General features: G+C 47.0%; 1 protein-coding gene and 1 non-coding gene across 2 annotated transcripts in view; one reads left to right on the top strand and one right to left on the bottom strand.

The window, feature by feature from the left end:
- Nucleotides 1–19,843, top strand: part of LOC119431022 (rab GDP dissociation inhibitor alpha-like) — a 131,969-nt gene that overhangs the window by 42,257 nt on the left and 69,869 nt on the right. The window contains exons 3-4 of the mRNA XM_049656871.1: nt 4,329–4,460; nt 5,343–5,502. Of these exons, the coding sequence (XP_049512828.1) occupies nt 4,329–4,460; nt 5,343–5,502 (292 nt within the window). The remainder of the gene's footprint in view (nt 1–4,328; nt 4,461–5,342; nt 5,503–19,843) is intronic.
- Trnat-cgu (transfer RNA threonine (anticodon CGU)) lies at nt 9,879–9,950 on the bottom strand. Its single transcript has one exon. It is a non-coding gene; the product is annotated as a tRNA-Thr (tRNA).

The raw sequence follows: 19,843 nt of genomic DNA, 5'->3' as shown, positions 1-19,843 counted from the left end.
TTCAGAAAGCATGACTATCTCCTAGAATGAATGCAGATTCCAACGAGAATACGCCACAATGATTACGCGTGCGTGACCCGCCGTGGTTGCTCAGTGGCTGTGGCATTGGGCTGCTGAGCACGAGGTCGCGGGATCGAATCCCGGCCACGGCGGCCGCATTTCGATGGGGGCGAAATGCAAAAACACCCGTGTACTTAGATTTAGGTGCACGTTAAAAAACTCCAGGTGGTCCAAATTTCCGGAGTCCCCCACTACGGCGTGCCTCATAATCAGATAGTGGTTTTGGCATGTAGAACCCCATAATTTAATTATTTTTTGATTACGCGTGCGTGTAGAGATTACGCTGCATAGCGTGCGAGCACGCTGTAGCTTACAGGCCCTGATCTTCAGGCCCTACAGGCCCCGATTACAGGCCCTTCAGAGCTATTTCAGCTGTGGCCAAATTCCTTGTCAGTGATTACGACAGAAGGCTCACTGTGTGCTTTCTAATATGGAAATCCTCAGTTATTTCGTGTGTTTATATTTATGTGCTAAAACTGCTGTATCATGGACTGCATAGTAGCTTGGTGTGCAATTTTGGCTTGCCGGCCTGTACTGCGCAGCTTTCATAGCTACTTCAAGGTTCCCTACAAAAGGCTGCATCCATAACTAAAGGTAGTGGATTAGACTCTTGACCTTCACAATGTCAATAGGAATCCAACTTGGAGATATGGCCGGTTCGTCCATATCTCCAAGTGGGTTTGACTACCACCAAAGGTCCTGGGTTTGACTCCAACGACTGGTTCGAGTGCCTTAATTAACTTGGCCTCAGTTAACTCCAAAGGTCGTGGGTTCGACTCTTTACCTTCACACTATTGGAATCCAACTTGGAGGGTTGGCCCATATCTCCCCAAGTGGGTTCGACCCCTACCAAAGGTTGAGGGTATCGCATCAAATTTGTCATCCCCCGAACCGTCTAAGGCTTTCGCCTTAATTAAACCTTTATTTACACCTCTAAGCAGCATGTTAAGTGTTAGGCGTGCGGAAATAGTCCGAAATCTGTACTTGCTCTCGTGGCAGTTTTAGATTCACAACCGCTGTGTGCTTCGCATCCAGCTGCTGCGCAACCACGTCGGGGTGGGGGCCATCTCGTCGTGACTGCCGCTACTGTGGTCGCCTCCGTCGCACATCGCCAGTGTCTGTCACGACGGCGATTGCCTCGGTGGAGACAGCACTCCTCCATTGAAACACCTCCTGTTGTATCGTCAGAAAGCTCGATAATGTCAGCACCCTGCATCGTGTTGCTTTCACTGTCGTTCAGCCTGATGCACAAAGCCAGTCTTCCTGAAACAGTTGTTTATGGTGGAAAAGGGTCCCACACCGTTGAACGACAGGGCCACTGGCCTTCACGATTGCGGCGCTCCCAGTTGTCGATATTGTCGACTGCGTGAGCTCATACTTGTTTTAGTCTGGCAAAATTTGCTGCTTAATCGAAAGTGACACTGCTTTGCGCTTCGTCGGCGCCATCTTCTACAAATTGGGCTGTCTGCTTGCTTCGGAGCTGCTTCCATGGCGCATTTCCGTGCTTGCCGAGAGAGGTTGTAGAAGGGCTTCGCTTTTCACTTTTTTTTTCTCTTCTCTGGACTGGTATGAAGCATGATCGTAGGCGATGCAGATGGACGTGAAGCAGCTGGCGCCAACTCGCGGTGCTCTCCGTGGCCATTGCAATCGGCATGGTAATGGTGGCATATACAATTTACACAAGCAAACTTTTCAGCCTGTCTCGGCATCGTTCGTTTGAGGGGAACTTATCAATGCAAATGTCAAGCTCAATCTGCATGGAGAATGCAATCCAACAAAGTGAAATTTTTATTGAATTCGACGTGCATTGATACTCGATTAGTCGACTCATCGTTATGTGCTCCTCAGTTTGCCTGCCTTCTCTTTTGCCAGGATGTCGCCACTGGTTCAGCCGTTTGTATTCACTGTATAAGCAGGCAATAAATGTTTTGTTAATGTGGTTTGTAGTGTAGCAGCTGCACTCCGTGGGCTTGCAGCATAGCGCGGCTGCTCGATCAAAATACACACAGGTGGGGCCTGTTGTGTCACGCACGTGTGAGTACAGGAGTGCTGTTTCAACTAGTCACCAGGGGGGACGTACGCGCCGGCAATTGATCGAGCGGCCGTGCCACAACAGATAGCTGCACCGTACAATAAAGCAAGCAGACCTTAAGGGCATATACTAAGTCAATGTGAACTGCTACAATATCATTCCAGATACCTTGCAGCACTTATTTTGTGGCGAGAAAATACTTTTATTTCCAGAGAAAATTGGAGGGGCCACGTTCCTCTAGTGCAATTCAAATTGCCCGCCACGAGCGAGACAATGTGGTGCTACATTTTCTGCTGCTTGCAGTATACGAGCTCTCCGAGTCGGGGAAAAGCAGTGCAGTGCTACGTGATACCAAAACTTAAAAAAAAGAAAAAAAGTGCGTAGCGTCAGATGAAAACGAAATCGTTTGACCACCCGTGTCATGGGTAACGTCGATGAGCTTTTTAAATGAATCGAATAGGGCAAGTGGCATTTTCTTCCGCCGTGAATTGCAATGCAACCGTTTTTTACTATCAGTTGTTTAGTACTGGTGACACAATTATAAGGAGGTGTTACAATGTTGACGTTCAGTTCATTACCTTAAAAGTCCCCCGTAGCGTCATTACATAGGGGGTGGGTTTTCATAAGATCGTACAAACATCGAGGTAAATAATTAACAAAATGGTCTGTGAGAAGTTCTATAAATGAAGATGGGCAGGCGGTAGTAGCGATGTTGGGGGGAAGGCCATTCCAGTCTGTCACGGTTCGGAAGAAAAAGGAGGCAGTGAAGGAGGTTGTCCGAGCACGTGGGCGCGCTACTTGAAGTGGATGGCTGGTGCGGTGATATATGCGTGCTGCTGCTCTGATGTAAGGTGGTTGATTAAGGGAAGAAAAGAACTTGTGGTACAGGGAAAGGCTGGAAATGCGACGTCGACATAAAAGCTTTGATAGGCCGGATTCTAATTTCAGAAATGAAACGCTGACGTCATATGAGGTATGAATGAATCTAACAGCATGATTTTGAACCGATTCTAATGCATCGATGAGATATGCTTGATGCGGGTTCCAGATGGTTGACGTGTATTCTAGGGCCTAACAAGTGACTTTATAAGCTAGTAATTTTACGTCTGGTGGAACGTTCTGTAGGTTCCGTTTTAGAAAGCCTAATTAATAAATGAACACGGAAGTTGCCGGTGAACTGCTATAAGAACACTGCCGCCCCTTGTGCCCACGCGGTCAGCTCGATAAACTTGGAAGTCGGGTAGCTCATCCAAAACTTCGGTATCAGTGACGTCATTGTGTAGCCAGGTTTCTGTTAGAATGAGTATATTGCTGCCTGTTGATGATATGATAGATACAAGCTCGCGCTTCGGTAGATAACTGCGTGCGTTAGTAAATACTGCGGAAAACGAAAGATCATTTCTGGATGCAAGTCTTGGTTGATTCTTTTTTTCTAGGGGACGGGATGATTGCTACACAATTTCCTTTACAGAGTTAGTTGATTCGTCAAAAATATATCGTTTAGTACCAATGCACAAGGTTTTATAGCGTAGAGAGAACGAAACAGATTTAGATTTAGCGAAAGCCAGAAGGGCTTTCCGTGCTTTCTGAACCGGGCGAGAGAAATCTTCACCTACACTATAACCTGTTCCTTTCAGCATTCATCCTTTTGACAAAAGGGCGTCTTTCGTTTTCCAATGCGCGAATTTTACTATAACTGGACGATTCCGATTCTCGGCATGTTTCCCTAAGCGATGTGCCCGTTCTATATCTATGGTGTTAATGTTGGTTTGTAGATGATCACGGCAGATCTGAATTATTTCTTCAGACTTAGTAAAGGTTTCATTTGTAGTTGGGTCAGAGATTCCGTAGAATAGGTTATTGCGGTGGGATCAGTTTTCGTCATCATCGAAACGTGCCTCTAACGCTGTGACCAGGCGAGTTGTTTCTGTTGATGTTGTCTGTCATCAGACAAGTGCTAGAATGTCCCGGCAGAGTCACAAATCAGTTTAGTCTCGCCTGTTTCAGTTTGTTTCATCTCGCTAATATTGATGATGCCTTAGACATTCTAGAGCATTAATCTTTTAGCTTGACTAAATATTTGCTGTTAGTGTCACTTTAAGAAACTGATGGGAACAGTTTTGTGGCAAGTGGCCACTAAACATGGCTTCCTTTGTGTGTGGCTGTGCAGTGCTTGGAAAATGTGAGTTCAGCCCTCCTGAAGGGATGCCAAGATGATGTGTGTGTGTGTGTGCAGGTACCTGCAGAGGCCATGTGGGGAGTTAATCCGGAGGATCAAGCTGTACAGTGACTCGCTCGCCCGGTATGGCAAGTCTCCTTACCTCTACCCACTCTACGGCCTCGGTGAGCTACCACAGGGCTTCGCCAGGTATGTGCTGCACACCATTTTGTGGTAGACCTCGTTACATCAGACACAAAAGTAGTTTTGTTATACAGTCTTATAACGAAATCCGTGATTTAAGAAACTATTTTAATTTCCCAGTCTTCAATTCAATCAAGCAATTTCATGACCTGGTTTTGACTTAACCAAGTTCTTGGCCCATTTCAAGCATGTGTTTGGAGCCTACTATGGCTGGTAAATGTAGCAAAAGACTATCCGGCTGAGGCTCAAGTTCCTTGCATGCATCCTTCAGTATGAAAAGTTTGATTGGCAAAAACCGTCAAAGCGTGCGTGTGGGATGCAGGAAACACCGCTGCACCATCCATCGCGTTGGTAAAGGATTTGTGGAGGCTGCGTGGTAGCTTAGAGTTGACGAGTGCACAAGGGAGTGAGGGGCGTTTGGTAACGTGATAAAGCACACGCCAAGGGGGACAGGCTCCTCTGCCCTGCCCGAGCAGGTACATGTGCTGTATCTTGGAGGTAATCTGCTCCAAGCTCAAAAGGCTAGCCGAGATGCCTCACACTGTTGGAGGCCGTTTAATATCCAGTTTTTGAGACACGGTGAAGCGAGAGGAAGTGTGAAGCGTTCATTCTCCGTTGCCGGCGCTCATCGTGCTAATGTTGTGACAGCAAGTAATTGCAGTCATAGAGTGAGATCTGTTCATATTTGCATGCGCACGCCGCATGACACAAATTAATGACAGCATAGACCTGTGTCGCCGGAGTTGCCAAATTCTGCGCTACAAACGGTTCCACACAAAAGCACAATTTTTTCAAAGGTGCTAGTGCAGCCTTTTTTGTGAGGCATGTGTGTACAGTTGATCGAAATGAGGCATCAATTTTGTGAATGATTGAGTGCTTTGTGTGCAGGCTGAGTGCCATCTATGGGGGCACGTACATGCTGGACAAGCCCATAGACGAGATTGTGCTGGACAATGGTCGGGTGGTAGGCGTGCGGTCGGGCAGTGAGACTGCACGCTGCAAGCAGGTGTACTGTGACCCTTCCTACGTGCCAGACCGGGTGGAAAAGGTAAGCATTTGTTCTGGTTAAATTGGATGGGTTTGTTGTAACGTAACAGCATACACCGAAGTACAGTCGAACCCGTTTATGTCGAATCTGAAGGGGATCACAATTTTCAAGTGGATTTGCACTAGGTTCTTATCCTTGCACATATAAAAATTTAGTTGTTTGCTTGTTCCGTGTGACAGTAGTACTGTAAAACCTCGTTAATTCGACTCTCGTTAATTCGGAAAATTGGATAATTTTCCTCTGGTTCCCGCCAGCGTATGCATTATTCAATGTAATCAAACTCTTGTTAATTCGGACGTATGTGGCCGCACACTCGGCAAGCGAGGAGCGCCGCAAATGAGCGACTCAAAAGAGCAACAACGGCGCTAGCAGAGTCCTTCCATGTTTTTTTCTGGTCACGAAACTGTCGCATCAGTTTCATATAGAGGCACAACCGTGCAGGAGAGGGCATGCGAACGCCGCTACCGCTGTGGTTATGTGTGAGACAGCCTCAGTATTCTAGCTTTCTCAAGTTCCACAACCGTCACTTTACTTTCACGTAACTGTTTTTAACATTCCACATGCTTAAATAACTGCCTGAGCACGTCTTCTGCCATAAAATGAGTGTCCGGGATGAAAAAAAAGCCGTTCATAACATGGAGCTTGCGGCGGTCTCAGTCTCTCCCAAGAAATCTGGGATTTTAAGAGCCAGAACTGGGGGGGGGGGGGGGGAGGTACGATTATGAGGCACGCCGTAGTGGGGGACTCGGGATTAATTTTGACCACCTGGGATCCTTTAATTTAAATAAATAAATTTAAATAAACGGGTGTTTTGCATTTCGCCCCCGTCAAAATGCGTCCGCTTTGCACCGCCGGGCGGTCTCGGCCCAGATTTCTTCATCATAGCCTTTCGCCTCAACACTTCGGTAGGCTCCAATTTTTAATATTTGCCTGAAATTAAACACCGCGCATTTGCAACAAAGCGCCACTTACCACCAAATGCAAACATATGGGCACCCCTGCTTACCCGTAAGCAAGCGCCAACTCTCTGATGCGCATAGCGCCAGATTGTTCGCCGAGCACAGCTGTTCACATTCTGTTAAACTGTGGGCAATATCTTATCAGGGGGAGATCAAAAGAATGAAATTGTTATTGCAAAGGGCTGCTTCCGTAGAATACTTAATGACAAAGAAAATGAAATTGAGCTGCTCCGTGCGCTTCTGATCCCCCAGAGTGAGTATGCGCCACTACCATCTAAGCTCTACATCTACTTTTTGCAAAGTGATGCAGAGAAATGATTCATTCGCTGATGCAGCATCGGTCCAGTCTAAACACGGTGTCGGCGATGATTGGCGCTCTTCAACCGACGCCTCACGTGGCCGTTTGCGTGAGGGTCGAACTGTCGATGAGCGGGACCGAGGTTTCGTGAGGTACGCTGGAACGCCTTCAAAAATCCTTGGAGTCTTCAGCGTCGGCTTCTCACGCTCCAGGGACACGGCATCGCCACTGATCTTGAAATTGTACGCAGTGATGATGTCCGAGGCGTCGGAAGTGTTTCGCGCACACACGCATATACTTCGATTCAAAGTTAAAACCGCCACTTCCCTGTCGCGGTATGGCCTGCTACCCTTTCTCGCGCTGCTCCTTGTCAATAGGTAAACAGAACGACAGCTTTTCAGTCATGCCCTTGTAGCCGGAATGGTACCCCGGCACACAAGATGTGTTCGGCATCGTTGTCCCACCTCGCCACTTCAACTAAACAGTCCAGCACTCGAAAAATAGCACATGCACAGAACGCACCCGATCACTCGGCTCGCCTCGCAGTGCGCAAGCGTTTCGGTACGCGAACGATGCCCTCTGTGGCACAGTGGCGCGGCAGCTTTGGGCAGCGTATGAACCTCTCCTATAGCGTGACGGCGGAGTTTCGTGACCAGAAAAACATAGGACTCTTGCGCTAGCGTCCAACCCGACCGCCATAGTCATCAGTGGAAATTGTACGTGAATGACAGCAACACTGGAAAGCTTCGTGCGTATTTGTTCCTCTAAAACCTTTATTCTGGTGTTTACCGCCGCGCAAGCTGGAATCAGCTAGTGCAAGACAGGGGTAATTGGAGATCACAGGCCTTCGTCCCGCAGTGGACATAAATATAGACTGATGATAGCACAAAGTTGGCCGCATAGTTGGCCGCAGTTGGTCCATGATCGCAACAGTAGCGGCCACAATCCGCAGCAGTTGCGGCAGTAGTTTTGTTTTGACTCGGTTCGTGTGTCGGCCGTGCCTTCAGAACCACAAGGTCGCCGTCCATGATCGCGGAGACAGCAGCCACGGTTTCGTCCACAGTGGTTGCAGCAAACAGTAATTTCGTTTTTAGCTAAACAATTGCCAGCAGTGTTTCCGTAGTGGATTCTCCTGCGTCACGCAGCTCACAGAATTAACTCGTGACCTAGCAAGTGTATTGTATAAAGGTGGAACGATTGATTGTATTGTTTGACGTTGTGCAGCATGATTTGTTCTAGAAAAGTTGTCATGGTATGGCATTGACACCACTGTAATTAATGGGATAAAAAAATTATCTGCAGCTTAGACGTATGAGGGTTGTTATTAATGGAGAGAAATCGGGTGAGGCTGACGTGATCTCGGGAGTACCACAAGGGTCGGTGCTTGGCCCACTTCTCATTTTGATGTATGGTAATGACATTGTTGAGAATATTAACTGTACTGTGCGCATGTTCGCAGATGACTGCATATTGTACAGGGTTATTAATAATTTAAATGATTGCGCAATATTGCAAGGTGACATCGACAGGATTACACGGTGCACATGTGTTTCTCTAAAAAGAAAAAGAAACAATTTCAGTCTAATTATAATATTAATGGGATGCAACTGTTGACTGTGTCAGAATTTAAATATTTGGGAGTGTATTTCACCACTGATTTATCTTGGACACGTCACATTGGTTATATTACTGCCAAGGCATCTCGTGTGCTAGGATTTATGAAAAGAAACACAAAACAATTTCCAATCAAAGCAAAGGCTCTACTCTTATCTTTCTAGTGTCTGATCAATACTTGAATATGCCAGCACGGTTTGGGATCCTTGGACGCGAACTAGACAAACTGGGAAGGAGTTCAGAGTAGGGCTGTGCGCTTTGTATTTAAAAATTAGTCAAGGAATTTTAGTGTAACAGATGCCAAATTTTTGTGGGGGCGGGGAGCAAGCACTTATATTACTGCCAAGGCATCTCGTGTGCTAGGATTTATGAAAAGAAACACAAAACAATTTCCAATCAAAGCAAAGGCTCTACTCTTATCTTTCTAGTGTCTGATCAATACTTGAATATGCCAGCACGGTTTGGGATCCTTGGACGCGAACTAGACAAACTGGGAAGGAGTTCAGAGTAGGGCTGTGCGCTTTGTATTTAAAAATTAGTCAAGGAATTTTAGTGTAACAGATGCCAAATTTTTGTGGGGGCGGGGAGCAAGCACTTTGCATATTATGCAATTTCCTTGCTTAAGTTAGAGGAATCCAACAGCAAATAAAATGCCCAATAATTATAATAATGACACCAAGGATGATGATGATGTTTATTTCTTCAGCGTTTTATTCAAGGTAATTTAAGAGTGAATGAATAAATACAAGACAGTGTTAGTGTTTTTGTTAATCGGGCAAGTTTGACCTCAAGCCACCTCCTGAATTGTAATGACAATGTGAACAGAGAGCTGAAGGTACACGTTGGACTGGTGGGGCTGGATGGAAGTGTGTTTAACTCAGCCTCAGGGGGTTACAACACCCGACCCCCCCCCCCCCCCCCCCCTTCGCTGTGCTACTGAGTCACGAGATGATGAGCATTGCAGAGTCTGCGCTGCATTTGTGCAAAATAGAAACTGGATTTGGGCTGATTCGTTCAGTAAATACAATCATGTTGACGTAAAGCATTTGGTTTATTGTTTTCTTGATGCCCTCTATAATTCGACATTCGGTTAATTCGGACATTTTTTGTGGTCCTGTGAAATCCAAATTATCGAGGTTTTACTGTACTGGCCTGCTGTACTGTACTGGCCAACTGGCAGAGGGGTGCGCTACGGCTACTGAGCGCATGTAGTGGCAGGTTTAGACAACAAACTGCCATTTGCTGCGTTTCGCTCAGACCATTAGTTGGCGAGCTACAGCCGCTGAAGTGAGCACATGAATAAGCTGTTCTTCGGATTGGTGCCAAAGTGACACTGAAGGAATTGAGAAGAAAGGGAACCGAGGGGCCCGATTTTTAATAAGCATATCATAATGAGCCAACAAACAATAACACCAAGGACAACATAGGGGAAAATTACTTGTACTGAATAATTGAATTAAAGAAATGATAAATTAATGAAAATGAAAATGGATGAAAAAACAACTGTCCGCAGGTGGGGAACGAACCCACGTCTTCGCATTACGCGTGCGATGCTCTCACCATTGAGCTACCGCGGAACCGTTTTCCCATCCACTTTCTGGGGTATTTATGTTTTACAACTAGAACTAACCCTGGGAGTGTTAGCCAGCGCCACCACTCACAAGCCTAGGGGTGGATGTGGAACATCCTTTCTGCCGCAGGCGTCACGAGCACGTGATCTTTTTGGGTGATGGCAACTGGTCAATAAACCCACATATGCTACCTGAAGGCATCATTGTTGCCGGGTTCGAGCCCTCGTTATGCAGTGAACGAGAAGAAAGGGAACCGAGGGGCCCGATTTTTATTAAGCATATCATAATGAGCCAAGGGGTGGGGGGGGGGGGGGGGCATTTTTCAGGGGTGGGGCATCTCTCGGAATTTTATGGTACTACCGCATTTACTCAAATCTAGGCTGACTCCGATTGTAAGCCGATCCTCTGAAGTCCGAAGCCAGAAAAAAAGAAAAACAGAAAAAAACCTACCTCGAATGATGGCTGAACAAGAAACCGAGGACAGCATTCACACACAAAAAAAAGCATTTATTCAATATGAACATGTAGAGCCCATTCAGCGTGTCTCGCTGCTAGCCTCGTCGCTATCTTCCTTATAACTGTCTTGAACCAGCACACTATACAGTGCAGTCCACTTATAACGATATCGAGAAAAACGAGAAATCCGATCGTTATAACCGATTATCGCTATATCTGGACTGCGAAAAAAAAATGCCGAATATACCTTTGCAGTCCCGAAACCGAAACTTGCGATAAAAAATCGACGTCGTAGAAAGTAGGCCGTGAAAATGAAACATTTATTTATACCTCTAAATAGCGTCTCAATCGTTAGGCACGCGGAAATAAAAATCTGCACTTGCTTTCGCGGAGGTTTCGGATTCACAACCGCCGTGTGCATCGCGTCCATCTGCTGCGCGAACACTGGCGGCTAATGAGCGACTCGATCGACTATGTTGCACTTTGGTTTAACCTCGCGGTCGGTGTCAAAGGCGGGCCATTGTCAATCTCGTTGTCACTGCTGCTGCTGTCATCGCCTCCGTCGCACAACGCCGCCGCCTGTCGCGACAACGATCGCCCCGTCGGAGCTCTCTTCGCAGAACGAGGCAGCACTATTTTCACTCAGAAGCTCCTCCATCGAAGCACCACCTATTTCATCGTCAGTAGCGACGTGCTCCCAGAGTTCGGATACCACCTTGTTGGTTTCGCCCATGGGGGTTTCGTCGTGGCGCACGAAGCCTGCCTTTTCCGTTCATCGGCATGGACACTGCTTCTTAGCCTTCATGATCGTGGTGCTCCCGGTTTTCATAATCGTCATATCCACAGCGCGAGCTCGTACTTCAAGTCTTGCAAAATTTGCAGCTTCGTCTCGAGAGACGCAGCTTTGCGCTCTGACGGCGCACCTCCCGCTGCTTCCGCGGTGCATAGGCCGCGCAGGCGCCGCTTGCTTATCGCTTTCTCCCCGCTCTTGCAAAATTAGTTTCGTCTCAAGGGGCGCACCTGCCGCTGCTTCCGTTGAGAGAGAGCGCGGCAGGGAGCGCAGGCGCCCCTCGCCAGAGGAGGCGTTGCCTTCGCCTTTCTTCCGCCCTCTCCTCGCGCGACCGCCGGGGACGCGTGGGTGAAGCAGCTGGCGCCATCTTGTGCACACTGCACCAACTTGCGATGCTCTCCGAGGCTTTCGCAATCGGCGTGCGGGCGGGATGCGCTGCGCGGTAATGGCGGCAGATACGAACTCGCGTAGGCAAACTTTTCGCCCCGTCTCGGTTAAGGGCAACGTAGGAACGCAATTTTCACGATTATTCTGCATGAAAAGCACTGTCCAGAAGCAAAATTTCAATCGTTATATCCGATATGCGGTGAATAATATATCGTTATATATGGGTTTTTTTCTCATAGGCCCAATGCATAAGTTGATACTCTTAGGTCGACTCATCGTTATAACCGATATATCGTTATATGTGGTATCGTTATATGTGGACTGCACTGTACAAGGTGTTTCAGCGAACACTTCCAAAATTTATTTAAGGTTGTCTGTGGCAGATAGCCTAACTAACTGGGACGCCAATGCTCGGCAATGTTCGGGAATTAATACCTCGAAACTGGTGTCATCCCGAGAATTCGTTCTAAGTGGATTCGCCTTGCGAACTCCACGGCTACAATTTGTAAATTGCATATGGGCCATCAGATAATTAGTTGGAAACTTAATTAGTGAATTTTTGTTAATTATTTGATTACGCATTTCAATTGTGCAAGTAATGTCCGCCTCTCCGAGTAGACCAGCCTATGAGCTAGAATTGGTCTCTCTGCCACAGGCAACCTTAAGGAATTTTTGAAAGTGTTCGCTGAAACACCCTGTATACCCTGAAGCGCATTAGAGATGCTGCGCTTTTTGAAGGAGCGCACGATCAAAGTTCCTGGGCAAAAAGCATCTTCCGTTGCCCCCTCCAACGACGGACATTTTTCTCATTGATGCTGAAGTCCCTCCCGGCTTCAACGTTTGACGGTGCCTCTGCGGCTAGCACAACTTTTTGATTGAAAGCGGCACTATAGGGGCATTGCCCGTTTGGTGCCATTACGAAAACGCCCCACCGCACGCTGATACTACCAATACGACACAGGTCATAATGGCGACGTCGCTCGTGGGCTTCAGTTGGTTACTGGTGCAGCCGCTAGTAGCGGCTGCGATACTGACTTTTCTAGATGGCGCTAGCTATGCACAATATTTATCAATTTCAGTTAAAAACTGGCGCATTTTTTAAAGTCCTCAAATCTAAGCCGACCCTAGATTTTGGTATATGATTATTTGAAAAAGGCTATCGGCCTAGATTCGAATGAATACGGTAAGTCAATAAGCATGGTGTCAAGCTTGCACAAGCAAACATGACCACATCTCATTCGATGATCGTGGAAATTCTCTGTCAAAATGCTGGAGTGAACAAGCGCGGCGGCAGCAGCGAGCGAATTGGTCTTGCTGCCTCTCGCATTAATGTGAGCTGAGCGGCGGACTCTGTCCCTGTCGCAAATGACTTTCAAGATAGGGCAGCCCGCGTAGCTGCGCATTACGCGGAAGCCGCTTGAGTAGAACCCCCTCTCTCCCCTTCCCCCGGAACCGTGCGCGCTACGGAAGATGGTGCGCTTCATCCCCGCTTTCCTCCCTTACATGCGCTAGATTGAGCAGCCATTGCCGGCTCACCTTCGCATGCGTTCACTCGCACATACAGCATAAGGCGCGCGGTGACGATGTTATCGCCCTTAGACTTTATACGGACCCTCACAGCGACGGCAGAAATGCGCTTGGAGTGTCCATGTAATTGCTAACACAATAAAATAAATAAATCACGGTGCCTGACTCTTACAATTATTCGGACTTCATGCATAAAAAACTAGCAAAGTGGGACAAGGTGATGTTCTGCCCGGCCTTGTGCATTTTTTTTTCTTGCCTTGCAGTCTTATTTTTTTGTCAGGAATGCTGTGTACCTGTGCCTAATGCACATACACTAGAACCTCGATACGATCTTCGCGGGAACCAGAAAATAAATCGTATCATCCAAAAATGTTACCCAAAGCAAGCCCCAGAACGTAGCAAGACAGGCTTACTTTGTGACACTGGCTAGCAAAGCTTCCTGTGGTGTCGAGCATAACAGGCGTGTAATGCGGAGCAGCACCACGACATCACACGAACCGCAGCCAACACACTTATATTGAGCAACTTTAAAACAGCTCGTCAGTTTTCGCTGAACTTTTTTTTAAAGTCCGTAAACACATTCTTTTGAAAGCTAACAAGTTGCTTGACATAACTACGGAGGTCACGGCACCACGAGGCCAAGAATTCTGAAACAAAGGAACACCGTAGAGCAGCGTGACACAACGAGCGATACGACTGGCGGACGAAGGCAGGCGTTTCATTCAGCCACGCATGAAGGTCTCGCCTGAAAAGCCAACCAAAACGAGCGCGAGTGAAAGCTGACCCGAGCAGACGATACGAGTGAGAGAATATAGCGGTCGGGCGGGTTCGCATGACACCAGTTTCCCACGGCCGGTCTGGAGGCCCCCTTCCTTCTTTAAAGAGCGAGCGCGCGCCTCCAGACCAGCCGTGTGTACATCACTAAAGGGGGCAGCTCTCATTGGTCTGCTTCACTTGCAGCTTATCTGTTGCCGGGGTGCGTGGCAATTTAAAGTGGGCCCGGACCGATCACTCCCACGGCACGAAAAACCTGCTTCGGGCAGCTTTTTGCCTGCCGCTGGCCCTTAACACATTGTTCGTGGGTTGTTGGAATGTAATTTCACTTCGCCTTGACTTTATCACCTTAAAGGCCCCACTGTGGGGGTATTACATAAGGGTGGGTGTACAAAAAGGATGACACTTAAGAATGTTCAAGAGGGGTAGTGAGCTCTTACAATGTCAATGAAGGAGTGTGGGTTGGTGATGGCCATCGATGGGGGTGAAATGCGAAAACACCCGTGTACTTAGATTTAGGTGCACATTAAAAAAACCCCAGGTGGTCCAAATTTCCGGAGTTCCCACTCCGATTAAATTATGAGGTTTTACGTGCCAAAACCATGATCTGCCTCATAATCAGATTGTGGTTTTGGCAGGTAAAACCTCATAATTTAATTCTTGGTGATGGCCACAATGACGTGCAGAAGGCCGTTCCAGTCTACAGTGGTGCGTAGAAAAAAAGAAGAGGAAAAGGTACGGGTTCGGGGGCGAGCAATACTTGGGGAATGTCCTGTATGACACGCACTGGTGGTAGGATGTAAGGTGCCCGATTGAGAGAACTATGATATATTTTGTGAATTAGGGATAGGCTAGTGATGCGACGGCGACAGGAAAGGGGGGGCAGACCTGTTTCTGCCTTTAATGAAGATATGCTTATGTTGTATGAATACGATGAGCGGATGAACCTAGTAGCATGATTCTGCACCATCTATAGTGCATTTATAAGATAAACTTAATTAGGGTTCCAAATTGCTGACATGTGTTCGAGTTTAGGGCATATTAGAGACTTGTATGCAGTGAGTTTAACATGAGGAGTGGAGTTTCGTAAATGATGTCTGAGGAAACCTAGAGTTTTGTTACTAGATGAGATGATGATGGACACATGCGGCAGCCAATTAAGATTTTGAGAGATAGTGACACCTAGATAGTTAAGGGAGCTAACTGTCTTAATGCGAATGTTAGCAATTGTGTACAGAAAGAGGAGAGGGATACGAGAATGAGTGAAAGACTTCGCTTTACATTTAGTGGGATTTAGAACCATTAGCCAACAATCGCACCAGTTCAGGATATTATTTACGCTGCTCTGCAGTGCGACCTGGTCGTTAGTGTTTTTGATTCGTAAATAACACAATCGTCTGCAAACATGCGAATTGAACAAGAAACTTCCAATGGCAGATCATTAATGTATATGAGAAACAATAGGGGGGGGGGGGTCGTATTCTGAAACGTTCCATTTGGGCGAAATTTGTTTTTTCGCTTTCAGGCGCGCGCTGATTGGCTGGTTGAGCAAAACCGGAAAAGAAGTCGCGCCACCTATAGTCGGGTACAACTTTAGAAGACAGGAGGAGGCCCCGCCCAGTCGACCGAAGCGCAGCAGCCAATTCCTCCGCGACTAAAGAAATAGTCCCACTCAAAAAATTGTGACTGCTTCTACAACACGTATTTGTCGGTATAAATAAGATTTGTGTATCTTGACCAGTGGTTTGGTAAAACTATCATGATGGAAATGCTACCGCACATGCCGGATCGCGAGAGAAAAATAACTCCGTGCCTTCTACAACGCTGTGCGTCGTCTGCTACAGAGCAAGATCGACGGCACCGGGCGTAGCAGTCGCTGGCTTAATAGCATAAGATTCATATATACTTTTTGTGTGTTTGCACAACCTTATTTTTTTAATATGTTGGGCTTATTTTTAATTAACTTTTTTCTTTTTTTTTGCGGTTGCGAACCTGCGATCTCCTGAGTTCGCGAACGATCGCACGCGGCATTCCGTGCCAGTTTTCCGCCATGGAGCCCAGCGAGGTGACATCGGAACGCGATCCTTTGTTGCCGAACGAGCCTTGTGTCGCCTCGGTGACCACACCACCAAGGAGCCTCGGCAAGAACAAGAGCGGCCACATCCTGAACAGCGATTCACGCAACATGATCTTCCACTGCTACACGTTTTGACGTAACAGGCAGCCTGAACGCAGCGTGGAGGACACGAGCAAGTTTGTCGCCGACATGCTTGGTGTAAGCGAAAGGACTGTGTTCAGGGTGAGGTAGGAAGTTAAAGCTTCGCATTTTTCGGGTGGCAAACTGACGACGCCCTCGCGACAGCGCCCACGCAATGCGGAGAAGAGGAGACGCAGCGCGAAGTTTGACAGCTTCACGTTGTGCGCGCTGAGATCATGTGTGCACGATTTCTTTCGCCGCAACGAGATACCGACGGTCGAGAAGGTAACTACCGAGTTCTCGGAGCGTATGGACCTACCATCACTAAGGCGGTGTACTGTGCGTCGCCTGCTTGCTGAGATCGGCTTCAAGCACGAAAAGAGAAGCCGCAACTCGCTGCTTATCGACCGGGATGACATCACCGATTGGCGGAATCGCTACCTCCGTGACGTGGAGCGCTACCGGGCGGAAGGCCGAAAGATCTTCTACCTGGACGAGACATCGGTGACGGCGGGACACACTCGGTCGATCGTGTGGACAGACACCGTGGTGCAGAAGCGCGGACGCCTGTTCGCTCGAGCAAATGGCCTGACGACGGGTCTAAAACAACCTTCTGGGAAAGGTCAGCGCCTGATCGTGACGCACATCGGCAGCGAGGATGGTTTCGTCGACGGGTGCTTGGATATATTCCGAGGCCAAAAGACAGGCGACTACCACGAGGAAATGGACGGCAATCGCTTTGAGGGCTGGTTCAATGACGTTCTGCAGAAGTTGCCAGCTGGTAGCGTCATTGTTTTAGACAATGCACCTTACCATAGCCGGCGAGAAGAGAAATTGCCGACGACAGCCATGGAAGAAGGAAAAGATACAGGAGTGGCTCACAAGCAAGAACATCACCTACGGTGAAAGGATGATAAAGAAGCAGCTGCTTGAGCTGGTGGCATCTGTAAAGTCACGCTTTCTGAGCTACATCGTAGACAACACAGCTGTAAAGGCCGGTTGCATTGTACTCAGGCTCCCGCCGTACCACTGCGAATTTAATCCCATTGAGCTTGTCTGGGCCAAGGTCAAAAATGGCATCGCTGCGGACAACAGAGACTTCAAGCTGTCCACGGTCGACGTCATCTTGAGGGAGAAAATCAAGCAGGTAACGGCGGAAGACATGAGGAAGAGCATTCAGCATGTGATGGACTTGGAGGCAAAGTTCAGACTTGACACGTCTGGGAGTGAGCACATTCAACCCATCATCATCCAGCTGGGTGAAGATGACACTGAAGAAAGCGACTCCGACTGCGAGCTGTCTGGCATTGAGCCACTCGACGAAGCATAAACGCTTCTTATTAACAAAAGAACAGCCCTTATTAGGGCTACCAAAATTTGGCTGGTGGGTTCGCAACAGCCAACCATCCATTCCGTGACCTCTCAAATAAATAAGCAGTTCCATTTATGGCATATTCCTTATAATAGAAGCTCAATTCTGATAAGCAACGTCCTGCACACATTGTGCTCGATTTAAGAAGTGGCATAGAAACACATTTAAATGCTGGCATGTCTGAATTGAAACATTGTTTTTAACCGTGATTATCGTTGGCGGGCTCAAAATGCTCATTCGGGCAGCCATTCATGTGGTTGCATTGTTTATTTTGTTATCTGGCTCACACAAGTAAAGCGATTAAGAGAACAAATATAAGACATCATTAGCTTAGTGAGGCCCAAAATGCTCATTCAGGCAGTCACCGTCGAGTTTGACGCGCCCCATAGTGAAATAGCAGTAGTCAGAGCACGCTTTATGGTTATGTTAGCAGTCTGCACTGGAAATCGCAGTCATGTCATAGCGAGTGGTGGTGAAATAGAAGCAGACAACACCAAACTGACAGCCACTGTCAGCAGCTTGAATGCCAAAGCACATTCATGTGGTTGCATTGTTTTTGTTATCTGGCTCACACAAGTAATGCGATTAAGAGAACAAATATAAAACATCATTAGCTTAGTGAGGCCCAAACTGCTCATTCAGGCAGCCACCGTCGAGTTTGACGTGCCCCATAGCGAAATAGCAGTAGTCGGAGCACGCTTGATGGTTCTGTTAGCAGTCTGCACTGGAAATCGCAGTCATGTCATAGCGAGTGGTGGTGAAATAGCAGCAGACAACATGAAACTGACAGCCACTGTCAGCAGCTTGAATGCCAAAGCACATTCATGTGGTTGCATTCTTTATTTTGTTACCTGGCTCACACAAGTAATGTGATTAAGAGAACAAATATAAAACATCATTAGCTTAGTGAGGCCCAAAATGCTCATTCAGGCAGCCACCGTCGAGTTTGACGTGCCCCATAGTGAAATAGCAGCAGTCGGAGCACGCTTGATGGTTCTGTTAGCAGTCTGCACTGGATATCAGTCATGTCATAGCGAGGGGTGGTGAAATAGAAGCAGACAACACCAAACTGACAGCCACTGTCAGCAGCTTGAATGCCAAAGCACATTCATGTGGTTGCATTGTTTATTTTGTTATCTGGCTCACACAAGTAATGCGATTCATACCCCTGTCACATGGGCACTCGAAAGTCTTTTGAGCAAAAAGACTTCTCCCGAAAAAGAGTTTCACCCGCAGACACACGACAGGGAGTGATCTCTTTTTCAGAAGCGGTCTTTTCTGGAAGAGGAGTTCGCCGATCTCCTTTACGGCCGAAAAGGAGTAGCCTCGAAACCAGTGGGCACGGGCAATTATCATATATTAAACAAAATAATCGAATGCGTAATTTTCTGTCACCTAGGCTCATCATAAAAAATAATGTTATGTCTCGCACAAGGTGTAGTAAACCCAGTAATGCTCATTTTCTTCTGTACTCTCGTAAGCAGGTCGAACGGGCTGGGGATGTCACGTGATGACGCTCTTTAAACTACTATAATAAATCTTTATATTAACGTTTATTATGTTGCATTTATTAAAAAACGTGTAAACAATAAGTTTTTGCTTTATATTTTGAGATAAATAAGTTTGTTTGGCCTATATTGTTTCGAACGCTAGCGCCACGCTTTTGGTAGTGGGATCATTCCACGCCAACTGTCCCAACCTTGGCGCTCGACCATCAGCGATTTCTTTGAAAAAAATTGAGGACTATCTTTTTAAAGCAAGAAGTCATCCTGTAAATCATTTTTGCGTAAAAAAATTTTTCAGCACCGCTAGGAACATGTGAAGTTTTTTAGAAAGCTCGAAAGTATGTGTCGTAAAATGCATTGTCAAAAAATTTTCTCTTCTTAAATTAGGCGAGGACACAATTTTCCCTTGAGAATGAAGATAGGCTTTTCACTTAAAAAAAGTTTTGTTGATCTTTACGTTCCCGTGAAATTTTTATACGGCACTAAATATGCAAAATTTGGTGCATATTGGGAATTTGTGTTATACTGGTCTCTGCGCTTGCACGTGTTTCCCCTTCGTAGGAAAGCGTCCTAGTGGTAAGTAGAACTTGCGCGGACGCAAAATTTCCTGAGTTGATGAAGGAACATCTAGACAAGATAATCAGCTCCTCAAGTGTTTATTTGAGTGCTTCATTAGAAATTATTAGCCTAGCCAATAAAAAACGCGATCCCCAATAAGCGCATTTAAACGGATGTCGCCGTACGCCGACGGCCTGCATAGCGTCATCACGCAGCATCGGAAAGTTACGCCGGTGAGTACAGAGTGCCGTTACGTACACTAAGATTTAGAAATGGGCGAAAACTTTGGGATTAAGAAGAGAATCTGTTGCTTTATTGCGGCAAGTATGTAGC

The sequence above is a fragment of the Dermacentor silvarum genome, chromosome 10 (assembly GCF_013339745.2).
Source record: "Dermacentor silvarum isolate Dsil-2018 chromosome 10, BIME_Dsil_1.4, whole genome shotgun sequence".
In the NCBI taxonomy this organism is placed as follows: Eukaryota; Metazoa; Arthropoda; class Arachnida; order Ixodida; family Ixodidae; genus Dermacentor; species Dermacentor silvarum.
Note: the sequence above shows the minus strand (reverse complement) of the source record. Positions and strands in the feature narration are given on the sequence as shown.